The sequence below is a fragment of the Cygnus olor genome, chromosome 3 (assembly GCF_009769625.2).
Source record: "Cygnus olor isolate bCygOlo1 chromosome 3, bCygOlo1.pri.v2, whole genome shotgun sequence".
NCBI classification, from domain to species: domain Eukaryota; kingdom Metazoa; phylum Chordata; class Aves; order Anseriformes; family Anatidae; genus Cygnus; species Cygnus olor.
This window is the reverse complement of record NC_049171.1, coordinates 23,486,499-23,509,509: the sequence shown is the minus strand read 5'-3', so window position 1 is coordinate 23,509,509 and position 23,011 is coordinate 23,486,499. Positions and strand designations below refer to the sequence as shown.

The 23,011-nt window shown below is 33.0% G+C and overlaps 1 protein-coding gene across 5 annotated transcripts in view; it reads left to right on the top strand.

Moving 5' to 3' along the window:
- CSMD1 (CUB and Sushi multiple domains 1) overlaps positions 1-23,011 on the top strand; it is a 1,148,093-nt gene that overhangs the window by 808,057 nt on the left and 317,025 nt on the right. For all 5 annotated transcript variants that reach the window (XM_040551456.1, XM_040551454.1, XM_040551453.1 and 2 more), the window contains one exon: positions 19,472-19,575. In XM_040551456.1, the coding sequence (XP_040407390.1) occupies positions 19,472-19,575 (104 nt within the window). The remainder of the gene's footprint in view (positions 1-19,471; positions 19,576-23,011) is intronic.

The following is a 23,011-nucleotide window of genomic DNA, read 5'->3' as shown; positions in this document are numbered from 1 at the left end:
TTAAGAATCCAGTTGGGTTAACATAGGCTCTCATTCACCCCTGAAAACTTCCTGTACATCTCAAATGCAGAAATTTCTATGGTGACTGTTTTCAGGTGCTGATGAGAAAGGCTAGTTGACAACCTTAACTTTAGACTTCAAAATACTGAAAACTTCCTTTTCTATTTTCAAGCTTAAGTGGTGATAGTAGTTTTTTGTTTTTTTTCAGCCCTTCAGAAAGGGAATCTGGTGCATGACTTTCAGTGTCAAAGGAGAGTGCTGTCATAGAGTTTAAAAACAGTCCTTTAATATCATCTCCTTTTGGATCTGTCTGAGGTTTACTGTCAGTGCAAGGTCCTTCCTTTTGTTTTATGTCTTCATGAGGGTTTTAAGTATGATTGACAGTTATTTCATATGAAGGATAAAACCCTTTTTCTTATTTCGTTGATTGATTGGTATTGAAATATACAAGAAAAAAAATCTTTTCACCACCCAATAAGATGCACTTTCTGTTTAAGCATCTAGGCCTCACAGGTGGACATGCAGAAGGCAATTGTTACTCCATCATAAGCCATGATGGAGCAGCTTACGACTTTTTATTAGTGACAGCTTTTCTTCCTTGAACAGGTTCCAAACTACTGGGTTTAAGTCTCTGATTTATGTCCCACGTAATCACAATAGTAAAACTCAACCTGTCTGTTTAGACCTCACTTAAACATTCATGATGCTTTGCAAAACTTCAGAGACTTTAGAAGAATCTTCGCTCAATCTTTTCAAAAATTTCTTTAGCAAGCAAGTTTTAGTGCCTTTATTTGCAGTACATTACGGACGTGATATATCACAGAGTGCTTTTCCATTTTCATCTTACTGCCAGGGTCACAGAGCTGCAGAATGGTTTGGCTTGGAAGGGACCTCTGGAGGTCACCTGGTCCAACCCTCTGCTCAATCAGGGACACCCAGAGCAGGTTGTCCAGGACCACATCCATGCAGCTTTTGGATATCTCCCAGGAGGGAGACTCCACAGTCTCTCTGGCCAACCTGTGCCAGTGCTCAGTCACCTGCATAGTAAAGACATGTTCAGACCTTCTGTGTTTCAGTTTGTGCCCATTGCCTCTTGTCCTGTCACTGGGCACCACTGAAAAGAGTCTGTTTTTTTTGCACTCTCAGGTATTTATATAAACTGATAAGATTAAATTCATTCATGGAATGTATGTGGACAGTTGTCACAGGAGAAGATGAACCTTCGTCTCGAAGGATCGTATTTTACAGCCCTTCCTAAAGTGTGCAGAGGATTCTGAATCCTTTGCTATTTTTGGCCTTCTTTTTTTTTTTTTTTTTTTTGCCTTATCTACCAGACTGTGCAAGATCCTTTCCTGTAATTTTAAACTCCACTGAGTTGTCACCATGAGGCTGTGTCTTAAGTTTTAGCATATCTCTTGAGGATCTTAGTTCTTCACACTCGATGCGAAGAGGATTCTTTATTTTTATAGAACTGCATGCTTCAAGAAATCATCCTGTTTATTCAGATCCAATATTAAAAAATCGTAGAGGAGCAGTCACTCTCACATAAAAACTTATTAAAGCATTAGCAGTGAAGACTTGCTATGAGTTCCTTACTTTGTATCATTCTGCTGTAGATAGTCTGCACCCTACCAGAGTTACCATGACATTGAGATGCCTCAGTGTTCCAGATGATTGTCATTTGGGTAGCTTGTGTGATATCCATACATTCATCAAGCAATGCAGAATTACAGAACACTGTGAAGCAGATGCCTAGTAGTATGATTCTACAGCTATTTGTTGCATGAAGGTATCCAAGACTCACCAACAACTAACTAAAGTACGGAAAGGGTTTCTTAGAGCTGCCTGTAGCATTAACATGCATGTGGATTATAATTATAAGGCGGGGGGGGGAAAGGTTAACAGCTAATAGCTAGAGATAGTTGAGACAAGTAATCCAAATGTGTACTCATTTCCTGGTTGTTTTCTATTCCTTCAGAATGCTTATTGAAGCTCCTGCAGTTGAGGAGGAAAGGAAATAAAATCGCTCTTGAAAAAAATAAATCGGTTTCATACAGATTGCTTGAAATACAACTTCATTCTCAACAAGTTATTGCTTAAATAAATGTTGCCATAAACTTCACTGCATCAGAAGTATCACATTCAGGAAAGTGTACTTCATTTCCTGCCGTGTGTGAGTCCTTTTGTTCAAATAGTGTTGTGGTTCATGTGATGTAGACTTTGCAGCATAAATTTAAGAAAGGCAACCAGCTCATTTCTCTGATTATTAGGCTATATTAAGCATGTATTTAATATTACTGTGTACTATGATGTTTATGCAGTGCCTTTCATTATCTTTTCCTTTTGTGATATTCCTTATCTAAACCACAGCATTTTCTGATCCTGGCCTAATTTTTTAGTTGCCTACCTATTTCTAGAAGCACTTCACTGCTTTAGACTGGACATTTTAACTGAATCATGTGCGTGATTAAAGAATATAGTTTCTATCTGTTTACGCAACATGACATTAAATTCAAAGTATTTAACATCAGCTTTACATTTTAAAAATATAGCTGCTCTCGAGAAAGCTGTCATAAAAAAATAAAAGGAAATTTGGGGAGCTGTGTAGAGAATGGTAAGAGTTAAATATAAAGTTAAATAAATATAAAACTAAATAAATATAAAGCTAAAAAAGATGACATGAAATCTGATAGATTTTTAAAAAATACTTGGGTAAAAAATGGGTTAACAAATCCCACTAACAGTCATAAAATTAGCTATTTTTTTGCTGAGTAGTCAGTAGTTAAATAATCAATTATTAGATAGCTTACTCTATGTAGAATTGGACCACTTCACATCTGACATGTATTATGACTGAAACTAGGAATGGCAAAATCTCCCGCTAGACTTAAAAGACAAAAAGTCATTAAGTTTTGATAATTTAAATTTAGCTAATATCTTCACATTTTAGCTGCATTCAATAATAGGTCTTTACACTTGGTAATGCTAATAATTTGGTTTCATGAACGTTGCACATGTAGGAGGTATAGGAAAAGGAAAGAAAACTCTGAAGATGTGATAAAACAAACAGATTGGCCAAAAGTCCTTTCAGAAATGGTGATTTTTGTTAGAATAGTCATTTGTGATATTACACAAGGGTTTTTGTTTGTTTGTTGTTTCTTTTTTTTTAATTCCTAAAAGCTTAAAAAAAAATAAATAAGGTGAATAAACTCAGTATCCAAAGGAATAAATAGTATCCTGACTTAGGACCAAAAGGGAGAAGCCTATCAGTGAGTACAAAGGAGATACACAAAATAAATCCAAAGGGTAATCCAAAAAGTAATATGTGACTTCAGACTTTGTTTTGAATGTGGTAGAACTTTCATTGATTTATATTTGCAATATTCAGAAAAACAGGAGTGGAGGTATATTAGGATAACTCAGCTTTCCTTATAAATGGCACTAGATAATATTTCCTCAGGAATTTTAGTATCAGCTCATCATGAATGCCAAATTTGCTAGCTAAGGCATAAGTGGGGTAGGATCTTAACAGAATTAGATGTGGCACTTTTGGTTGTAATGTTGTACCTCACAAATTAAAATAAATACAAATCCTTATTTTTATTACATATATTTATTCCAACTTTTCATCCATTTTAAAATCTTAGTTATAAATGATACAGCTACATCAAGGATCCTGAACATGTAATGAGTTTTTATGCAAGTGTATACGCATACAAAAGAAATGCAGGTGGTGCATACTGATAGTGGAGAAATGAATAAGATTTGTAAAGAATATGTTTACAAATAGAAAAATCAGATACTGAAAGTTAGATGGTTTCCAAATGTTTTCAGGTATGGCATAGATAGCCACTTTGTTCTGGTTAGAACTCCTTGTTCTCAAAACGCAATAGATTGTGTTCCAGTGTGCATGCTACTGTCTTGTGTGCATATATGCTGTATAATATAAAGAACAAGAACATGTTTATAACAGTTTGAATTAAGCTTTTTAACAGATACCCCTAACCATGTCTTTTTAGAGACACAGGAAAGAGGAAAAATTGTGTAGTGACCAAATGAAACAAAGTTTGGAACTAAGGCCAGTTTTACAGCTGCTCACATCAGATCAAAGAATGAACTCTGTAAATGTGTTTTGAATATATAGAGAACAGGGTGTTTTACTATAAAATGATACTTCAGTGTTACATGTATTGATATTTGCAGAGGATTTTAAGCTCCTTCATTAGTAACTGCTATAGAAATGCAAGTTGTCATCACCATTAATCATGTCACCATGGAAAGTAAAGGTTGAGCAATAATATATCAGAAAAGTGCAGTATAATTTAATCTGCTAAAGTTGAATCTATTGTTATTTTTAGGACTCCTGATTGCAAAATGGTAACTCAGCAGAAAGAAGTCAAAATCTTGTTCAAGGACTAAAAGGAAGCAAACTATGTATAAGTAAAGCCAAGAATTAATTGTCAGTATAATGGAAATCTCAATAGTCTAATTCAAGAACCCTTATTAGTCTATATGTAATTATTAAAGAAAAAAAAAATTGAAGTTAGTGTACTTTTATACAGTTGTCTAAATGGTAATAACTATAGTACTATTAAAATTATAACATAGTTGTTAGTTTCTATCCCTTTTCTTGGGGTTATTCTCACCATTCGATTACTCCCCTGGATCTTAAAATCCAGGGTTTTGGAGTGCTAGAGAGGTTAACAGTAGAAGTCATCAGCCTCTGGAGTCTTTCATTGGCATGAATATAATGTTTGTGTTGCTGCTTTATACTTCCTCCTGTAAGGACCTTTTGGACTTTGGACTATTTTTTTTGTTTGCTAGCACACACCTTTATCTGTCTTTATTCATCAACATCTTCAAATAATGTCACATCCAAATTTGCTATATACATTTTGCCTTATGCATATTAGATATTGTTTCTTTGCTGTCTTTGTACCCTCAAAGCTAATTTCATCCAGCTCTTGGTCTACGCTTCCTGACCTTTGGTGAGTGGTTTATATCTGTGGAGTTTCCAGTGCCAAGCCTGTGCCTCATCTATTGTCGTCCCATGTCTGTACCTCAATACTCTGTCTTCTCTTCGTCCCTCAAGACCTCTGCAGTAATACCAAACCCACGTTTCCTTATCCTACATCTTTTTGTTAAGATCATTCCAACAGAATAACAGCTCGTTACAGCTATTTGTAGAAAACTATGGTTGTGCCATACAAAGATGAAGTATAGTCATAGAGACCTAGTCAACTAAGAAGTTGCTGCCACACATTATTAAATATGTAAGACAGCAAAGGATAACATTTATGACACTTAAATATGTATTTGTTTTTCTATATTTTGATAAAATTCTTTTTTTATTATTATTATTTTTATGTCAGGCCTATAGACTAATAACTTTTTATGGTTAAGCGTTAAAAAGTAGTTCTAGCCTTCAGGTATATTTTGTAACTTGCTTTTGTTGTGGAATGCTAGGACACAGTTTTATCATGTTTTCACAAGCTGTCTGATACAGTGCTGTTATTTTCATTAAAGAGTGTTCAGTTTTAGTGAAGGCTAAACCTTCCAAAACTGCATTGCAAAGTCTCATTCTGCAGCTCTATCAGATAAAACAATACAAAAAAAGTATCAGAATTTATACTAAATTTAATAAATGCATACTGTATTTATACTTGGGGGAGGGTACTATTCAGTATTTTTTCAATATATTGCATCTTTAAATTTATTTGTGTAAACACATGGAAATTATGATGATAAAATATAGGGATCCATTATTGTAATGCTCCTTACAATTTCAAAGTCAGAATTAATATGATAGTCTACTTTTCTAAAATATCAGTGATGACACTTTGCTTTTAAAGCTTATGTGCAGTAATTATTCAGTAAAAGAAGTTGCAAAAAGACAAGAACGTTATTTTGTTCATTAGCTAAAAAAAGGCAAAGTAAACCTGTAACTCCATCAAAGTTTGTTTGCAGATATTTTGTTGACAAGTAAGTCAAATTTTCACCATTGTCATATCTTAATCTGCTTTACTTGATCAGTGGCCAAGATTGTCTGAACAGTGTTTTATGCTGCATTTAGGTTTCTAGCCAATATCGTCAAATTTCTATATGATTGTAAGAATTTTAACAGAATAATAGTTAAATACACATCTTCTTTGTAAACTAGATAGCTTATTTAAAACTTGTCTAAAAGCCTTTGAAACGTATCTGTAGAATATATATTTTTTTTCTGATATTATATTTACGGTATGTTTTGCTGTTAATTAAAATGAAAATAGTTTTCCCAGAGTAAATTATTTGTACTTTATACACTATGATTTAAAAGTAAGTCACATAATACTGCAGAGGGAAAACTGCGGCTACCCTTTTCTGCTATTCTTTTTACATTTTAATGGAGTTTTACAGAATCTCCTCATTGAATATTCATTACAGATGAAGTGAACTGACAGAGACTGTTCTCTTTGCCCATATATAAATTGGATTAGATCCAAATAATGGCTTGTGTCCCAATATGTTCTTACAGTGCACTATTATCTACATATTTGAGCAGACTGCCATAGTTTTGAGACTAATGACCAGACATTATCTTCCCTGATTCTGATATCATTTTGTATCAATATAGGTCAAGAATAGCTCTACTCAAGTGCTTAGAGATGCAAAGATGTAAAATCAATGTAGATGATATAAGAACCAAGCCTGTAATCTTTAAAGCCAATCATATTTACCAGTGTCTCTTAACATAGATAAATTTCAGAGAATTACACAAAATGAAAATAAATATGTTAATAATCACTGATATACAAAGTACATTTTTATCATTTTTAGCATTGGATTTGATAAAGTACATTCTGGTGTGGGAGATTAGCTTTTAAATCTGAGGTAGGTATACTTTTATTACCTGAAAGATTAAATATATAATTAGCTTTTGTGTGGTGCTTTTTATTTTTGGAAATTAAAGCTGTGAGAAGCATTGCTGAACAACTCTCAGAATGCATATGCTGTCATCACTGTCATTGTTCTTACAGCTTTTGGGTGAAATTATTTTGTTTTCTCTAATCACTCATAGAAGATAATAATAAATACAGTTAAATGCAAATACATAAATAATTTTATTAAAAGTAATTTTAACATTTCAGTTTATAATTTTAAGACAAATCATAGAATCATTAAGGTCTGAAAAGACCTCCAAGTTCATCTAAGTCCAACCGTCCCTCCACTACTACCAAGTCCTTAAGCACCAGGTCCAACTTCTTCTTAAACGCCCCCAGGGATGGTGATTCCACTTCCCTGGGCAACCCGTTCCAATGCCTGACTACTCTTTCTGAGAAGAAATGTCTCCTAATATCCAGCCTGAACCTCCCCTGGCACAACTTGAGGCCATTCCCTCTAGTCCTATCACTGGTTATCTGTGAGAAGAGGCCGACCCCCAGCTCCCCACACCTTCCTTTCAGGCAGTTGTAGAGAGCAATAAGGTCTCCCCTGAGCCTCCTCTTCTCCAGACTAAACAACCGCAGTCCCCTCAGCCTCTCCTCACAGGACTTGTGTCCCAGACCCTTCACCAGCTTCGTAGGCCTGCTCTGGACACGCTCCAGGGCCTTGATGTCCTTCTTTTAGTGAGGGGCCCAAAACTGAACACAGTACTCGAGGTGCAGCCTCACCAGGGCAGAATACAAGGGGACGATCGCCTATATCTTGATGATATCTTGTATGGCACATAGACCTATTTGATTTTTAACACTGTAGTTAAGAAATAAACTCTTCTAGGCAGAAAAAAAAAATATATATATATAAATAAATAAAAAAGTTGCCATTTTTAGAGCAAAAATAAAATCACGGATGTGTTTATTTAAAAAATCTCAGATAGTACTTTAGCTTAGCAAAACTGAAAATCAAAACAGTATCAGGACCTGTTTCCAAGATCGTATTTATGTAGAAATGATGATTTAGTACTGCTTATTGTTAATTTAATTAAGGGTTTAAAACAGTGCTTAGAAACATGTTGAAAGTCATCCCTAAACAGATAATATTATTATGTTTTATATGGCACTTAAAGCAATATCTCTGTACAGTTCACTGAAGAGGTACTATTGAAAATCTAATTTGGCTGGATTGCCACCCTGAAGAGCATTTCAGCTAAAATGTTTACTTCCCAAATGCAGGAGGCTAAGAAATCAGTTACTGTGGCTCACCAAAATATTAATAATTTGTTAATTTGTCGTATTTCTTTCCATTTTGTATTGATATTGACTTTGTGTGACATGGCACCTTGATTATTCTTCTATACCAAAGTGAAATAGTAATCTCATGGCTAGTAAAATCTTGTCCTGTTACAGAAATTAATGAATGCAATGATTTACTGTACTGAGGATCCATGTTTTCTCTTTTATGAACAAAACACATAAGAAGAGCTAATCATACCAGAGTGGAAGTTTACACATTCAACATAGCTAGCAGGAAAAAAAAAAACAGTTCAGAGCACCCCTGAGGGGTTTTGTATTCATTTGGTTGGTCTGTTTCATTGGTTTGGTTGGTCTGTTCTCACTTCTGTTAACACACTTGGGTTTTCTCATGTTTGGGAACGCATAAATTATTTTCATCAAAAGAGTACAAGAGGCTTCCCCACACATACCTTTTAGGACACAGGGAGAAGAAGAGAACAGAGTGCTGGTCACAGTGCCCTGTCAAACCGCAAGCTGCTAGAAGCCAGGTGGGTGGGCTTCTCCACTTGGCCATGTTTCTTAGGTGCTTGTGTCCAGGAGGTTAGATTTCAGAACAGTTAAATCAATAGGTAGTCTTATATATACAATGAAGACCTGCAAATAGGGCACTGAAAAGTATGGGGGAGAAAACCTATGATTTTACAATCACCTCTTCTAGATTTGTAGTTATATAACTATATCTCTAGATACGGTGTTTTATATTAATATTTTACATGCATTTTAATATATAAGTTTCCTGTATTAATCAAAATTATCGTTATGACATCACACGCTGCAGGACACAAGGGATATGCTTAATTTGGCTATCCTCACGTGTGTATTACTGTATGAGATGCCCAAGTATTCAAGATGTCCGTGCAAGACTAGCAGCTATGACACAGAGCTATAAAATCCATTCCTCTGGAGTTAAATGTCAGGAAGGATGCAAATTAATCTTAAATGACAGAAAAATTATGAGTGTAGGTATATGAATTAAGCCCAAAGAAGGATCCACTGTATCTTGAGCTACAGTTTGTATTTTCTCTAAAAGTTCATTTCTATGTATATCATCTTCCATTATCACAGTAACACACCTGTTTTATCAGAGTTTCTAACTGCTTTTAGTATGTCTTGGACATTTTGATTTTCTGTTCTGAATAGCATTAAACAGTAGCTGAACTCTGAGATTACATACATTTCTAGAAAATTAATCCAGTAATACTTTATGCTATTTTGAGACATTTACTTCTGTAAATATTTAGGCATCTCCCTGTACCTTTGGAGGGTTTCCAGTGCTCACTTCAGTTGCCTGTTTGCATGATGCAGCTTACAGCCAAGATTTGTTGCCCTTCTAAAATGAAATAGTTTGTGCACTTGGAGCTATTTTGCCATAGTAACAAAAAACTCTGACAAGCTGAAGTACTCCTCAGAGAAAACAGGTGCTTATGGAGCTGTCGGATATTCCAGGCAGACTGGAAGGAATATCTTTAAAATTAGTTTAATAGTTATAGAATGCAAGAAATACAGGCTTTACCCAACGTGCTCAGCCAAAAATAGCATTTGAATTTGAACTGCTTAGTTTAGTTATAAGGTTGTAATGGATCCATGTGTAAAGGAAAGAACACAAACACTGCTTTGTCATTTTGCGTCATTTTTGGATAACACACCAGCCAACACATCAGTACAAAGGTATATGAATTCCCTTTTTCTTGTACAGTGATGTTTGAGTTGGGACATAAACAATTTGTTAGATTTGTTTGATTATTCTTTTGTATCTACCTTTTCTGAACTTTGAATCCTTGTCACATTTTGTTTTTTACACAAAGTTTAAGTTAGGAGAGTTGAACACTCAGAAAGCTCTTGAGGAATTATACTGTTCAATAAGTAATTTTCAAGGACCTGAAATGAATTGCCTGAGGTAATAATATTTACAATAAATATATTTATTATTTAATAATATATTTTTATATTTTTTTATATTTTTAATTATTTTATATTTATTTATTATTTAAGAATATTTATATTTACAATAATTGCCTGAGGTACTACACCATAGTAGTAGAGCCAAGATATCTCAACATTGCTAACTAGAATTCTGTCTAGAGAATGATTTGTTTATAGAAATGGATGTGCACCTTTGATGTGTAGCCACTTCTTCACATAAGCACTTTACTTTTGTGTTTTATCAAGCTGCTTATTCACTTTGTATTCATTCATAAAATTAATCTATCCTTTAAAAGTTATAGGAAGTAAGGAAACAGTCAAAGGAGGTAAACTAAGTCATGTATCTCATGCTTAGATTTCTGAGCTGGAATAATTAATTTGCAATGACTGGCTCCTTTAATGAGTAAAATTCTCAACCCTTATTTATATTGGAGTTATATGTGGTGATTCATTTAGTCGATATACAGTCTGTTTTTAGCAAAAGCTAAATGGAAGGCTTTTTGTTTGTTTGTTTGTTTTCAATTTAGAGAATAGTATTTTTAGGCCTTTTTTGAACAAAAGATCTGAAAGCATTTCTTTAGCTTTTATCATTGCTATGTCTTTTCCTTAATTGGAAGCTGATCAGTATTTCAGAAAAACAGGTTTTAAAATGTTTTGAAAAAGATCTGCAAATATATAAACATAGTTGGAATTATTCTTCAGGAGTGGTAATGAAAGGTAGTAGTGAATGAATGTTTTTTGTTGTCTTTTTCATTGTTCTGTTAAAAAGAAAAGAATAAGAAATATTTACACATTATAATAGTGTATAGTGTTTCTTTAAAGCTTATGCCTTCATATTTGTTTCCTACTGATATTTTGACAGTTGGAGCAGCAGCAGGAGCAAAAATGAAAGTCATATATTTGGCATTTTCCTCTGGCAGAAAATGAAAAACATAAGAAATATCAGAGAATTGTGTTTAAAATAGTCCAACAGTTACAAATTTCACCCTTTTAGAGAGAACGTATGAATGTTTGTCTCTTCTTGCAATACTGCTTTTTATTGTTTTACTTCTGATTTTCTCTTTTGGACTTAAACTGATTGATAATTTATTAAAAATATGGCTCGTAAATTTGTGAAACATTAGTTGTGCTTTGATATTTGACTTTAAAATTAACTTAACGTTTTATATTCCCCTGTGCATTTATAAATGACAGTGCATTTGCATACATAAAACAAACAAAAAAGAGAATAAGAAAAACATCTTAATGGCTAAGATAGTAAAATGAAACTGTTGACGTGAAATCTCAATGCTGTTGATGAAGATTAAAGTCCGACTTGTCAACAAGCTTCTTACCTGACTGACAACAGATTGTGGCAGCTGTTTTTGTTATGAAATCATCATTACCTGTTTTTTGTGCATTTCACTCTAGAAAATAAACCTGTTTATTAATGTGCATATTCCTTTACTGTGGTTATATTCAAATTACTTAAAAACACAAATTACATGCAAAAAATTCATAGACCTAATTCTACATAATCGGTAGATACTAGTAAAAATGATATTTCAAAGTAATATTAAGAATGTTATGCCTCTAATTTTTTTGCAGTTCACTCTTTATTTCTTTCTAATTATAGCTTCCAGCTACTCATATCCATTTTTACATAGAATACAGATTATCGGAAAGATCTTCCATAGAGGACTGTTGTAAGATCAGTGCCTTGATCTCTTCTTTAGCTTTACTCCACAAACAAAATGAACTGATGTTCTTAAAAATTATTACTATTATCTTCTTTCAAGATCTCAAATTATCATACTTTAAATAACTTGCTGATGGTTTTCTGACTGTTGTTTCTTGCAATGATACTCAGGTTAGAGAATACAAAAAAGTTATGTTGCAGCTTTTGAAAAACAAAGAATGAAAAGAGATGTGGAAAAAGATATTAAACGGTATTTAATTACATGAGATGTGTGGGGTAGGCAGCTGATAATTCTCATTGTAAAACAAATTGAAAATATTTTTTTAATTCTTGTGGCTATACTTTTTCTTCTTCTTTCTTTTTAGAAAAGCATCAGCACCCTTTATTTTATATTACCACTATTATTTGATTTAATATTGCTGTTACTTACTTTTTATCTTTAATTTCCACCAGGTGTGGCTGTTAGGGTCACTTTCAAGTCATTAACAGTTGCTAAAAGAAAAATAAATTCCTAAAGATCATAATATCAATATTGGAAAATGTACCACTTTTTATAATTACTTTTTAAGTAACTCTAACTGTTGAATAAAAAGCGCTGCAGAACATTCAACATTTCTTCAAACTAAAAAAAAAAAAAAAAAAAGGAATGAGACTAATATTTTTAGTGAATTTGCTGTTACTCAGGAAAAAAATTGAATGAAGATTTTACAGGACAGACCAATTTGGGGGCTTGAGCTTTATTTTGTCTCTTTGGAGACAGCCTCGTTCAGTCTGGGAGTGTGAGTTATTAATTGCAGATGTTTTATTTACCTGTACCAAATTAGGAGTAATACTGTTCTAAGTAATTATTTGCTTTTTAAGGGCTCTGAGGTAAAAGAAATAACTGGTTTGAAAAAAAAAAGAAAAAGAAAGAAAAATGTTTTGCTGTCTGATTCACTTTCCAAAATTCAGTTGTTCAATATCAAGAATATCAGCTACTCTTTCATTTCACTGGTTTAAAAAGAAGATTTTTCGGTCATCCTATATCTAAAACTAACTTACATTTTCTAAATGAATAACAGTTTATATTTATATATATACACATGAATTTAAGTTAACTTCATTGAAACTCAAGCAAAGTCCTCAGTAGGATGAAAATCTGAGTGGATAAAATGTATATGACCTTTCATGGCTTAAAATTATACTGAATTATCTTTACTATTTGTAGATAGTCTGCTGTTTTCCAGTTTAAATTCATTTTATGTCGAACTTGGGGAGCTCTTGCTAACTAAAATTTGCTTATCTGGATGCAAAAATTGCTATCGGTGGTACTGTATGTGCACCCATGCTTTGTATATGGACACAGGCATATATGCCTTCAGGTACAACTAAGGTTGTTTATATCCATTTACACTGCTAGTATATGTCTTATGCCAGGTAGTGGTATAGCTTGGCCAGTCTGACTAGTGAGGGAGATTTAGATAGAATAGTGAAAATAAATAGGATTTTTTTTTTTAATGTGAGAATAAATCTTTTTCCTTTTTTTTTTTTTCCAACCTGATTGGCTGTTTTAAATGTGTTTTTTTTTTCCTCAGTTTTTCAATTCTTGATTTTTTTACATTGATTAATAATACTTTAATTCAGTACATGATTTCATGGATTAGTCAAACAGTTGAACCTATAATCACATCTATTCTACCACTAAATTGGTTTGGGTGTTTGATCCATCTTTTAAATTAATAATTATTCAGTTCTTCAGTCTTGCATATGTCTTTTAAAAATGCTTTTTAGAAGCAACTTGAAGGATAGTGTTTATTTTTTAAAAAAAGTAACCCCTTTTTCTCAAATATATATATTTAAATAACAATGTAAACATCATTCTCCCATTGTATTGCACAAAGTCAGAAGTGAGTGAACATTTCATACTTACAGCAAGAATAAAAGACAAACAAATGTATAGAACCCCACCAGAATCAAATTTGTCTCTTCATGGCACCTTTCATTTCTGTGTCACTTGAAGGAAGATAGTGTTGCCTAATGATCAGAGACCTGAATTAGGAATCTAGATCCTATAATTTCTCAGAACATTGAATTCTTTTTGGCAATTTATTTCATGGGCTGTGTATTTTAGACTCAAATTGGAGTAATAATGAATGCCCTCCTTTTTAAAGCATGTTGGTATCTTCTAAGCCAACTGTGTTATGATTTCATGAATTCTTATTTAAAAAAAAAAAAAAAAAAAGAATTAAAAAAAGTCCTTTAACATTCCAGGGTCAGTAATTGAAAGAAAAGAAACACAAAAGAAATCAAACTCTTTTGTGGACGTTTAACTTCTTCTAATGTGAGTGGTAGAGATAGAAAGGTACTAGTATAGAGAGGGAACTATAGGGCAACATGTAATGCAGAAACAAGCTTGGAGTATGCAAGCATCAATTTCACACTGTTTAGTGGATCATGTTAACAAAGATGATGGTTATTGGGGATTAGAATCAGGTTCTAATTAAGACAACACTTTGTTCTCTGCAGATGCATTCAGTGCTTAGGCTTCCACTTTAGTTACTGACATATGGGGAAGTAAATAGAGCAGATATTTAGTGGCTAGTGGCAGGAGGGCTATAGAGGATCCATTAACTGAGTGGGCCAGATCTCAACTGTGAACACCTGAAATGCTGAAAAAATCCTATTAACTTACTTAATAATGTTGTAGTTTAACTGATTTTTTGTTTGTTTTACATTTCAGCATTTCTTTATTGTTTTGATTGGTGACTTAAGTGAACTGAAACCCAGTTATATTTTTTTTGCAAAAAGAGATGCCTGAGAACTATATTTATAATAAATTCTCATTGTTCCCATTATTTAAAAAATACTACATATTCATATACTTCTGAGAAGAGACTGAGAAATGGTATTGCCTTCTTTAAGAATCTTTGCTGAAAATGCTATTACCATTGTGTTTAAAAAAAATCCATCATATGTCAGAAAATGTTCCCATATATTAATTTTTGATGCCATGGTCTCAGTATTGTGATCATATTTTTGTAAGGCATTCCTCTGTGCTTATAACTTGTACCTCAAGATAGTGCTTATTCTCTAGTCATGCTAATTTGACATGGACGTTTATTTACTTATTTATTTATTTTTGAGAAAGCGAAAAGGAGGTCTCTGTAGTTCTAATTTAAATATCAAGAGAATTTGTACATAAGAGCTACATAGTTTTATTGCTATTTCTAGTCAGTAATCTGTGTTTCCTCTTCTACAGAACTTTGGGCATAGTCACAGTAATTCTTAAGACTTCATGTCATATCACACTAGGCTAGGGAAACAGCACATATTTGAAAGTTTTAAGGAGTACTGGATCCATGTGTGTATTCTGTAATGCTGGTATCATCCTTTGACATTGCTTCTGTATTATGCTGTTCTTTAAATTAAATAGATGTTCAAAACTAGTTAACTATAGTTTAAATGTCTGGCTCTTTTCTTGAAATGTTAAAAAGGTTCAATAATCTGAAATAATAGTTGTATTTCCATGTTTGTGTCTGTAGCAATGGCTTCTTTTGCTTACAGTGCTTTTTGCTTTGAGTGTGGGGTTGTCTGCAAAATAAATGACTGACAAATACATTCACATGATCACGTTACTTTCAGATTTTACATAGCAGCAGGCAGAAGATGCAAAATATCTGTTATACACTGTTATATTTGAATCTAATATATCAACAAAGTGGAGTAGCCTGTAAAAGTTGCAAATAGCTTTGCATTTTGTATTTACAATTTTAAAACTTCAATTTAAAGATCCTCTTTTTTTTTTTTTTCCTGTTGACCATATTTTTTTTTAATGTAGTTTTACTGAGGCAACAAATTCTCACTTCGTTTTCTATCTTCAAGAGGAGCTCAATTAAGGAAGCCCTGGTTCTTCTTTGCATCTTAAAACAAAACTTACTGCTTTCACTTTTTACTTCCTCTTTACTATATTGCTTACATTAATTTCTAACATACTTAAAAGATAACAAAATGTCTTATTAGCAGTGCATAATAAGTCTTATAAAGAAGTGCAAAATGTCTTATTAACACGTACACCTAGGCATTTTGGAAATGTCACCTTGTAGTGTTCCCTACTGCTTCTTCCAGGAAGAATGCCCTTAATGAATTTTCTGTTAGGACAACTCTGGCACTGTCTTTTCCCCATTACTTGCTATAGTAACTATGCTAGCAGAAGTGTAGGAGTGGCTAGGGTAAAGAAAATGCCTATAAGGAAAAAGTAATTATGACAGGAAATTCACTTGCAGAGCTTCCATCAGACACCTCTGTAGGTGTCTCATATTTATACACTTTTTTATTTCACAGTCTATTTATCTAATCATAAGCAATCATTCTGAATTGTTTATAAGGGAATTTTGTCTCATACGTTTCAGAAAACAAACGGGATTTTATTTATTTTTTTTTTTTTTGTAAGAGGTACAGTTGATCATCCAGAAACTAATATAAAAGGTTTGGACGTAATTTTTGTGTTTCCATTTTTTTCTTAATGAAAATAGATTTTCTTTATTTTAATTATTTCAGAGTAAACATTTAATGATGACAATCTGATGATCATCACATTAAAAATACTTTTAAAAAAACACAAAGCAAAACAACAATAATCTTGGGAAGTGTCTCAGAGGTGCCTTTTTTCGATATAACTACATATGGTTAAATAATATTGATAGTTGTTGTGTTCTTGTTTATGTTGATTCAATCCTTTTAAGTTTTTCCCATGCTGTAGTCATATCCATACCCACATCCACATAAAACTGCCTTACATTATTTCTCAAAAGGAAAGAGAAAAACAATCCTCCCCCATATCTAACAAATCTTAAGTATTCCTCTGAGGATTCAGTTTTATCTACTGAGGAACTCATTTTATCTAAATATATCTACGTAAGCATTAGTCTGCCATAGTCATCCAAACTCCCCATATAGTCAATGAAAAGGGCAACTGTAAATGGCAGTTTGGTCTATGTTAAGACAGGTAATGTGAATTATGTTCTGTCACCATTTTCTCTCTACTGACTGGGGAAGGAGCCATTAGACCAGGTGCTTAGTGTTTGCATGGTGAAATTTAGGTTTTGTGAATCACATCAAAGGAATTTAACATAGATCTCTTAGCTCTTGATCACCTGAATGTTTCAAATACATTCTGTGTGTTAGCACAGAATAACAATTAGCAGAAAAGTGAAGTTGCAAGTTAGATACTGTCTAACAAAATCTTGTTATTTCTTCACAAACAATAAATTTCCCATACAGCAACTTTTCTTGTGATACTTCCTTTATTCTTAACCAGATTTTAAAATATTTTATTCATGGTTTATGTCCAATTTCTTGTTTGTACCTTATTTTATTATTAGAGATGAACATTCATGTTTGTTTTTAAATTGCAATATAAAAGAATTTGAGTCTAACCAAATGGAGCATATTTAAATACTACATTACCATATTTTCTAGTGGAATGTACTGTCAGTTTTTTGGTCCACATAAAATAAAAATTACATTAAAGGAAATGGTTTTATATGCATAGTTATTTTTATTACCAGAAACAACTCTGCTTTTATACTTCTATGTATTCTCTTTGCCTTTCTATGTCTTCATTAGTTGTGATTTAGAAATGAAATATTGCATGTTATAATCCAGGAATATTAGAAGATACATCAGGAGCAGGTGAACATGTAGATTAAATAATACACAGCATATTGCCTGATTTTTTTATTGAAATATAAAGTAGATAATGAAGAACACTATTTCAAAATCTGGCAGGTCTACCATATTTATTGTAAAGGACCTGTGTTTGATCACAAAACATAAACTTGGATATTTTGTCAAAATAATTATACCTATATTTGTTATTCATAGCTATACATATCCTAGGACTTTAAACCACTCTCTATTATATGTTTTCTTTTTAATAATGCTCTCATAAAATGTCCATCTTAAAACTTATAAGGTTTTTCATCCTGGAATCAATTTTAGCATACATTTAAAAACATCAACAAAAATAAGAGATAGCAAAGCAAGGTATGAAAAGTATGACATGAATTTGTAGAAAGAAGCAACATATTCTCTAAGATCGTTTTATTAAAAGCACGTTTTTCTTTGCATTAAAAACTGAAGCAACATTTATTCAAGGCTCATGTACTCTGGCAGTGTAAGTTCCTTCTGAAGTTGGTAGTTGAAGTCCTTTTCCTGTTCTAGCAGACAGAAATGAGATATGTTGGTTTTCTATTTTAACATTGAGAAAATCTAAACAAGTAGCTTGTCTTGTTGGATGCTTATTTTTTACAGCGCTAGAACTTGGATAAGATGAATTCTGCCATGTAGATTACAGAGATAAATGGAAGGGAAACCATTGGCTTTTGATATGCTGCTGCTGAAATAGCAGTATAGTGCAGCTGATGAAAAAAAAAAAGTTAATTGTATACTCTTACAATGGCTGGAATTGTGTGGGTGTCTGTCAAAAAGTATCTGCCAAATTTAGTATAAACATAAAAATGAATAATTTTGTAGAAAATCACGATGACTATCTGTGCTTTCACATCAAGGTTTCTGTTTCCTAGTCTTTGCAGGCACAGAGGTGAGGTTCACTGGTTGGTAGTTCTCCAGATCCTCCTTTCTACCCTATTAAGAAATGGGAGTGATGTTTCCCTTTTTCCAGTCACCAGCGACTTCACCTGACTGGCCTGACTTTTCAATGGAGAGAGGCTTTGCAACTACTTTAGACGGTTCCCTCAGGACCCTGGGGTGCATGTCATTAGGCCCCATAGACTTGTACCTGTTCAGTTTCATCGTGTGGTCTCGAACCTGCTCTTCGTTTACAGGAGGAGGGATTTTGCTCCCCCAGCCCTCACCTAGAGGTTGAGGGATTTGAGAGATTTGGGAATCCTCACTGGCAATGAAGACTGAGGCAAAGAACTAGATATGAACACAGATACAAACATGAAACCTACAACCACAAGTCACCAATGTGTAACTCTAAAAAGTGCATTTCACATAAGTGTTCTTTTTGTACAAAACTCAATTAACTTTCTTACCTTATCTTAAAAAAAAATGAGACTAAGTAAATTATAAATATTTTTTTCAAACAATTCTTGGGGATATATTTTTAACTTTCTGGGCAATTCATGAATAGGTATTTAGTGAAATCATAATTTAGTTTTAGTAATTTTTGTAAGGAAATTTCTGCTTTTGCATTTCTGGGCACCAGTCTCCTCCACCTTCTTATGAACCGATTGTTCATACTTGCAATCTTGTCATTGTGTAATTCAACTGAAGAAAAAAATTTTCATAAGTTTTAACTTCATCTACTTACTGATTTTTGTATTTTAATGAATTATACGGTAAAGTTTTTGATAATGTTTATAATAACTTTTTAATAATAAGAATGATTGTCACCACTCAGTGGTGATGCGTACCTTTAGTATTTGATGGCTCTAAAAGATTATGACAAGGACTTCCCTCTTGGTATGACAAAAACCAGAAGTTTCTTCACTTCTTTTTCTAAATGTCTTTCTGAAATCAAATAAGACTAACTGAAATCAGTAGGAGTGCTTTCAAGCTTTACTTATGATAGTCAAATAATTTGTCTTAAGACTAGAACAGATCATATAACCTGTGATTATGTTTTGAAATAATTTTCATTTCATTGTAATAGGTCATAAAGCTTGCTTTTGAAGAGTTTGAACTGGAAAGAGGATATGATACCCTCACTGTTGGAGATGCTGGGAAAGTTGGTGATACAAGGACAGTGTTGTATGTGTAAGTACAGAACTTCAACAGTTTTCCTTGGGAATTTGTTGTTATATGTTGCTCATTCTGTATTATGAGATGTAGAATCATAGAATGGCTTGGGTTAGAAGGGACCTTAAAGATCATCTAATTCCAACCCCCCTGCCATGGGATGCCTCCCACTAGACCAGGTTGCTCAAACCCCCTTCCCACGTGGCCTTAAACACTTACGCAACTTCTCTGGACAACCCATAGCAGTGCCTCACCACCCTCATAATAAAGAACTTCTTCCTAATGTCTGATCTAAGTCTCCCCTCTTTTAGTTTAGAGCCATTACCCCTCGTCCTGTTGTTACCTATGTCAGGAGTGTTGGAACCAGATGATCTTTGAGGTCCCTTCCAACCCAAGCCATTCTATGATTACAGTCCCTGACAAAGAGTCCTTCCCCAGCTTTTCTGTAGGCCTCTCTGGGTATTGGAAGGTTGCTATAGGGATGTATATCTGTTTAGCTTCATAATTTTAATTTATGTAATATGTTTATATAATGTAAGCTAATATAATGCATATTTAATGTAAGCTTTAAATTCAAACACTGTCAAAAAAAATGGTTCATTACAAAATTCCCCTCAGATCTTTAGAAATATCATTATGGACAGACCAAAATGTTACAGACCTAATATTAATGACCAAATACTGTAGAGAACTCAAGAGATAGGATTTTTTTAAAGCAACTAAAATTGTTTGTAGTATCTGAATAACTTTAATTGTATATAACAAGTGATTAAAAAAAAGTCTGTAGTAATTCACATATTTGATTATGTTTGAATGAACGTTGGAAACTGGCTAATTCAGGACAGTAAACGGGAGCTTTAAAAAAAATGGTAAGGAGAAAATTTAGGAAGTTGATAAATAGCTGTATTTTCTTGTACAAGCTTTCTATAGTGTCTAAACTCTAAACCATTAGCAATTATCTCATATGTGTAACCTCATAGCTCTGCCAGTATAGCTAGATGGGAATAGGAAGGCATACCCATGTTTAAAAAGAAGAAAAGATAAAAATCAGTTTATTGACTATTTAGCTCAAGTTTAATTTCTGGAAGAGATTGGAAAAATAATTAGAAAAAGTGTTTTAAATACATGTAAAATAACACTGAGATGGACAGATTTCAGTTTATTAAAACTATCTAGTTCTAGGATTTATAGTAAACATCTCAGAAAATCTTATCTTCAACAGCTTAATTAATTAATGGAGGACATTCCTGTGCATTTTATGAATTTTAACAATTGCTTCATCTGTAAGCGTAGCTTGTTGAAAAATTAGCAATATTATTTTATGATATATGCATGCTGAGATGGTTAGCTCTAGAAATAGAGTAACAGAACTTACTGAAAATTAATCTAAGTATATTTAAGCTATTAAGTTCTGACTACAGTTGTTTATTATATTTAACAGAGTCTGGCTAGGAACTAATTACTACCCTTAGAGCTAATTCAATAGTGGTAATCGTGTATGAGGTCAAGATTATCAATCAAGATTTTTCTTGCCATTGTTTTGTGGTCTTAAGTTCTTGTTAATTAAAATACCACTTTGCTTTAGAAAGTCTGCTTTACTTTGAAATGATTTTCTTTATATTTTTTTTCTTGCAGCATTTTCATTAAAACTTAATTTCCTTTTTGGAACAGTTTCCCTTAAATCATGAATCTTTATATATATATATATATATATATAAGTACACACGTATATACGTATAAAACAGTTTCCTTCTTCTCCTTGATACAGAGAAGAAATAGCAAACTAGTGATTCAGACCCTTCTGCTTATGTCAACTGTTTGAATCCACTAACAGTACATGAGAAAGAGATTTTATTTTTTTTAAATAAATCCTGATCTTTTTCTTCTTTTCCAACATAATTTGGAAACTTATTTGGGGCTTGGAAAACAATCATAATTAGTTACTTTTTTTTTAGCAAACAAATGGAAAACAGATCTTTTTATACATCTCATACACTATTGAATCTGACTTTCTGTTAACTTTTATTTCATATTCCTTAAAAAAAAAAAAGTCTTGTTTCTGAATCATTAAAAATCTGTAAAATTTAGGAGAGAAAGAAGGTGTTGTTTTTGTTGCTGTTGTTTTTTGTTTGTTTGTTTGTTTATACTCTCTAGGAGTTTCTCCCTTGATGGAAAAAAAAAACTGTCTTTCTGAAAGCTGGCTTCTCATACCCTCTGAGTCTGTTTAGAGTACTGAGAAGCTTTGACTTCCATGACTTCATTAGTTGTATCAATTGCCACAACATTTTTAACTTCTTTCATATAGAGATAATCTATGACTGTGCATCCCCACACTGAATTGTGTTTGGTACTGCCACCCTGTTTGAATGGTCTCCAAGTCTCCATTCCTGAGCTTGCTAAACTGTCTTCAGGTGGTTATGGACTGAGACAAACTAAATCAGCAAGGGCATGTATTGTCAGACGCATCAGAATTATTATAATAATAGTCTACCCTATTTTGCCATCCTCCTAGTTGAAGAAAGTAGTCCTATGTATAGAGCTATACTTAGGAACACCCTAATAAAATACAACTTTAAACAAGACAAAACTATTCTGGTCTTTATTGATTTCTGCCTTTTTTTTTTCTTTCCTGTTCGTAGTCCAGGATTCACAGATTATGAGGAAATAAGTAATGTGAAAAGTTTATTCAATTAAGGTTTTAGTATCTATACATTGTTTTATTGCTTTCCCTCTTTTTGTACAAGAGCCTTCTCCGTATCCAAATTTTGGAACAAAAAGTTAATTTCTTAATACCCTTCAGAAGAATGGGTAAGATTCTTTAAGCATTCAGAAGAAAGGGACTTAAAGAAGGAAGGGGGTATTTCAGTAAATCTGAGTAATGTAACAAAATATTTTAGATATGAGTTGTACATCTCCTTGTTCACAGCCTTTCTGGATGGGATTCTAGGTTTAAGACAGAGGGGATTTCCAATAGCTTGCCTCAATTTTCAGTTCTTACCTTGCCTTCTGTTTAGCCTCTCCGCTTTTCTCATGTCTCTGCTTCTAAATTGCAATAATATTGACATCTGGTTGGTGGTGTTTAAATATTTTTTTGAAGGATGATTTTAAATATGAGTTTGTTTACTTTTCAACTTCTTTCTTGAGAAATTCTGCAGCTGGGCCACCTTCTTTCAGTTTGCACAGTATTATTTTACTTGTGTATTTTTTTTATCATAGTCAAGGCTGAGAGTTGGATGACAGACAGAGGTTGCAGTATGTGACTCATTTGAGCAAAATAGTTTGCTGAAACAAAAGGGATTAAGTCATTGTTAATTCATTACATCAACTACAGTTGCTGCCGTACTTCTAGTTCCTATCCCAAAAGCTTTCAATACATAAAACTTTACCCGGAGCACAATACAGATGTTCACTTGTGGTTTTTGGTTTGTTTCTGCATCTGATATCAGCTTTGACA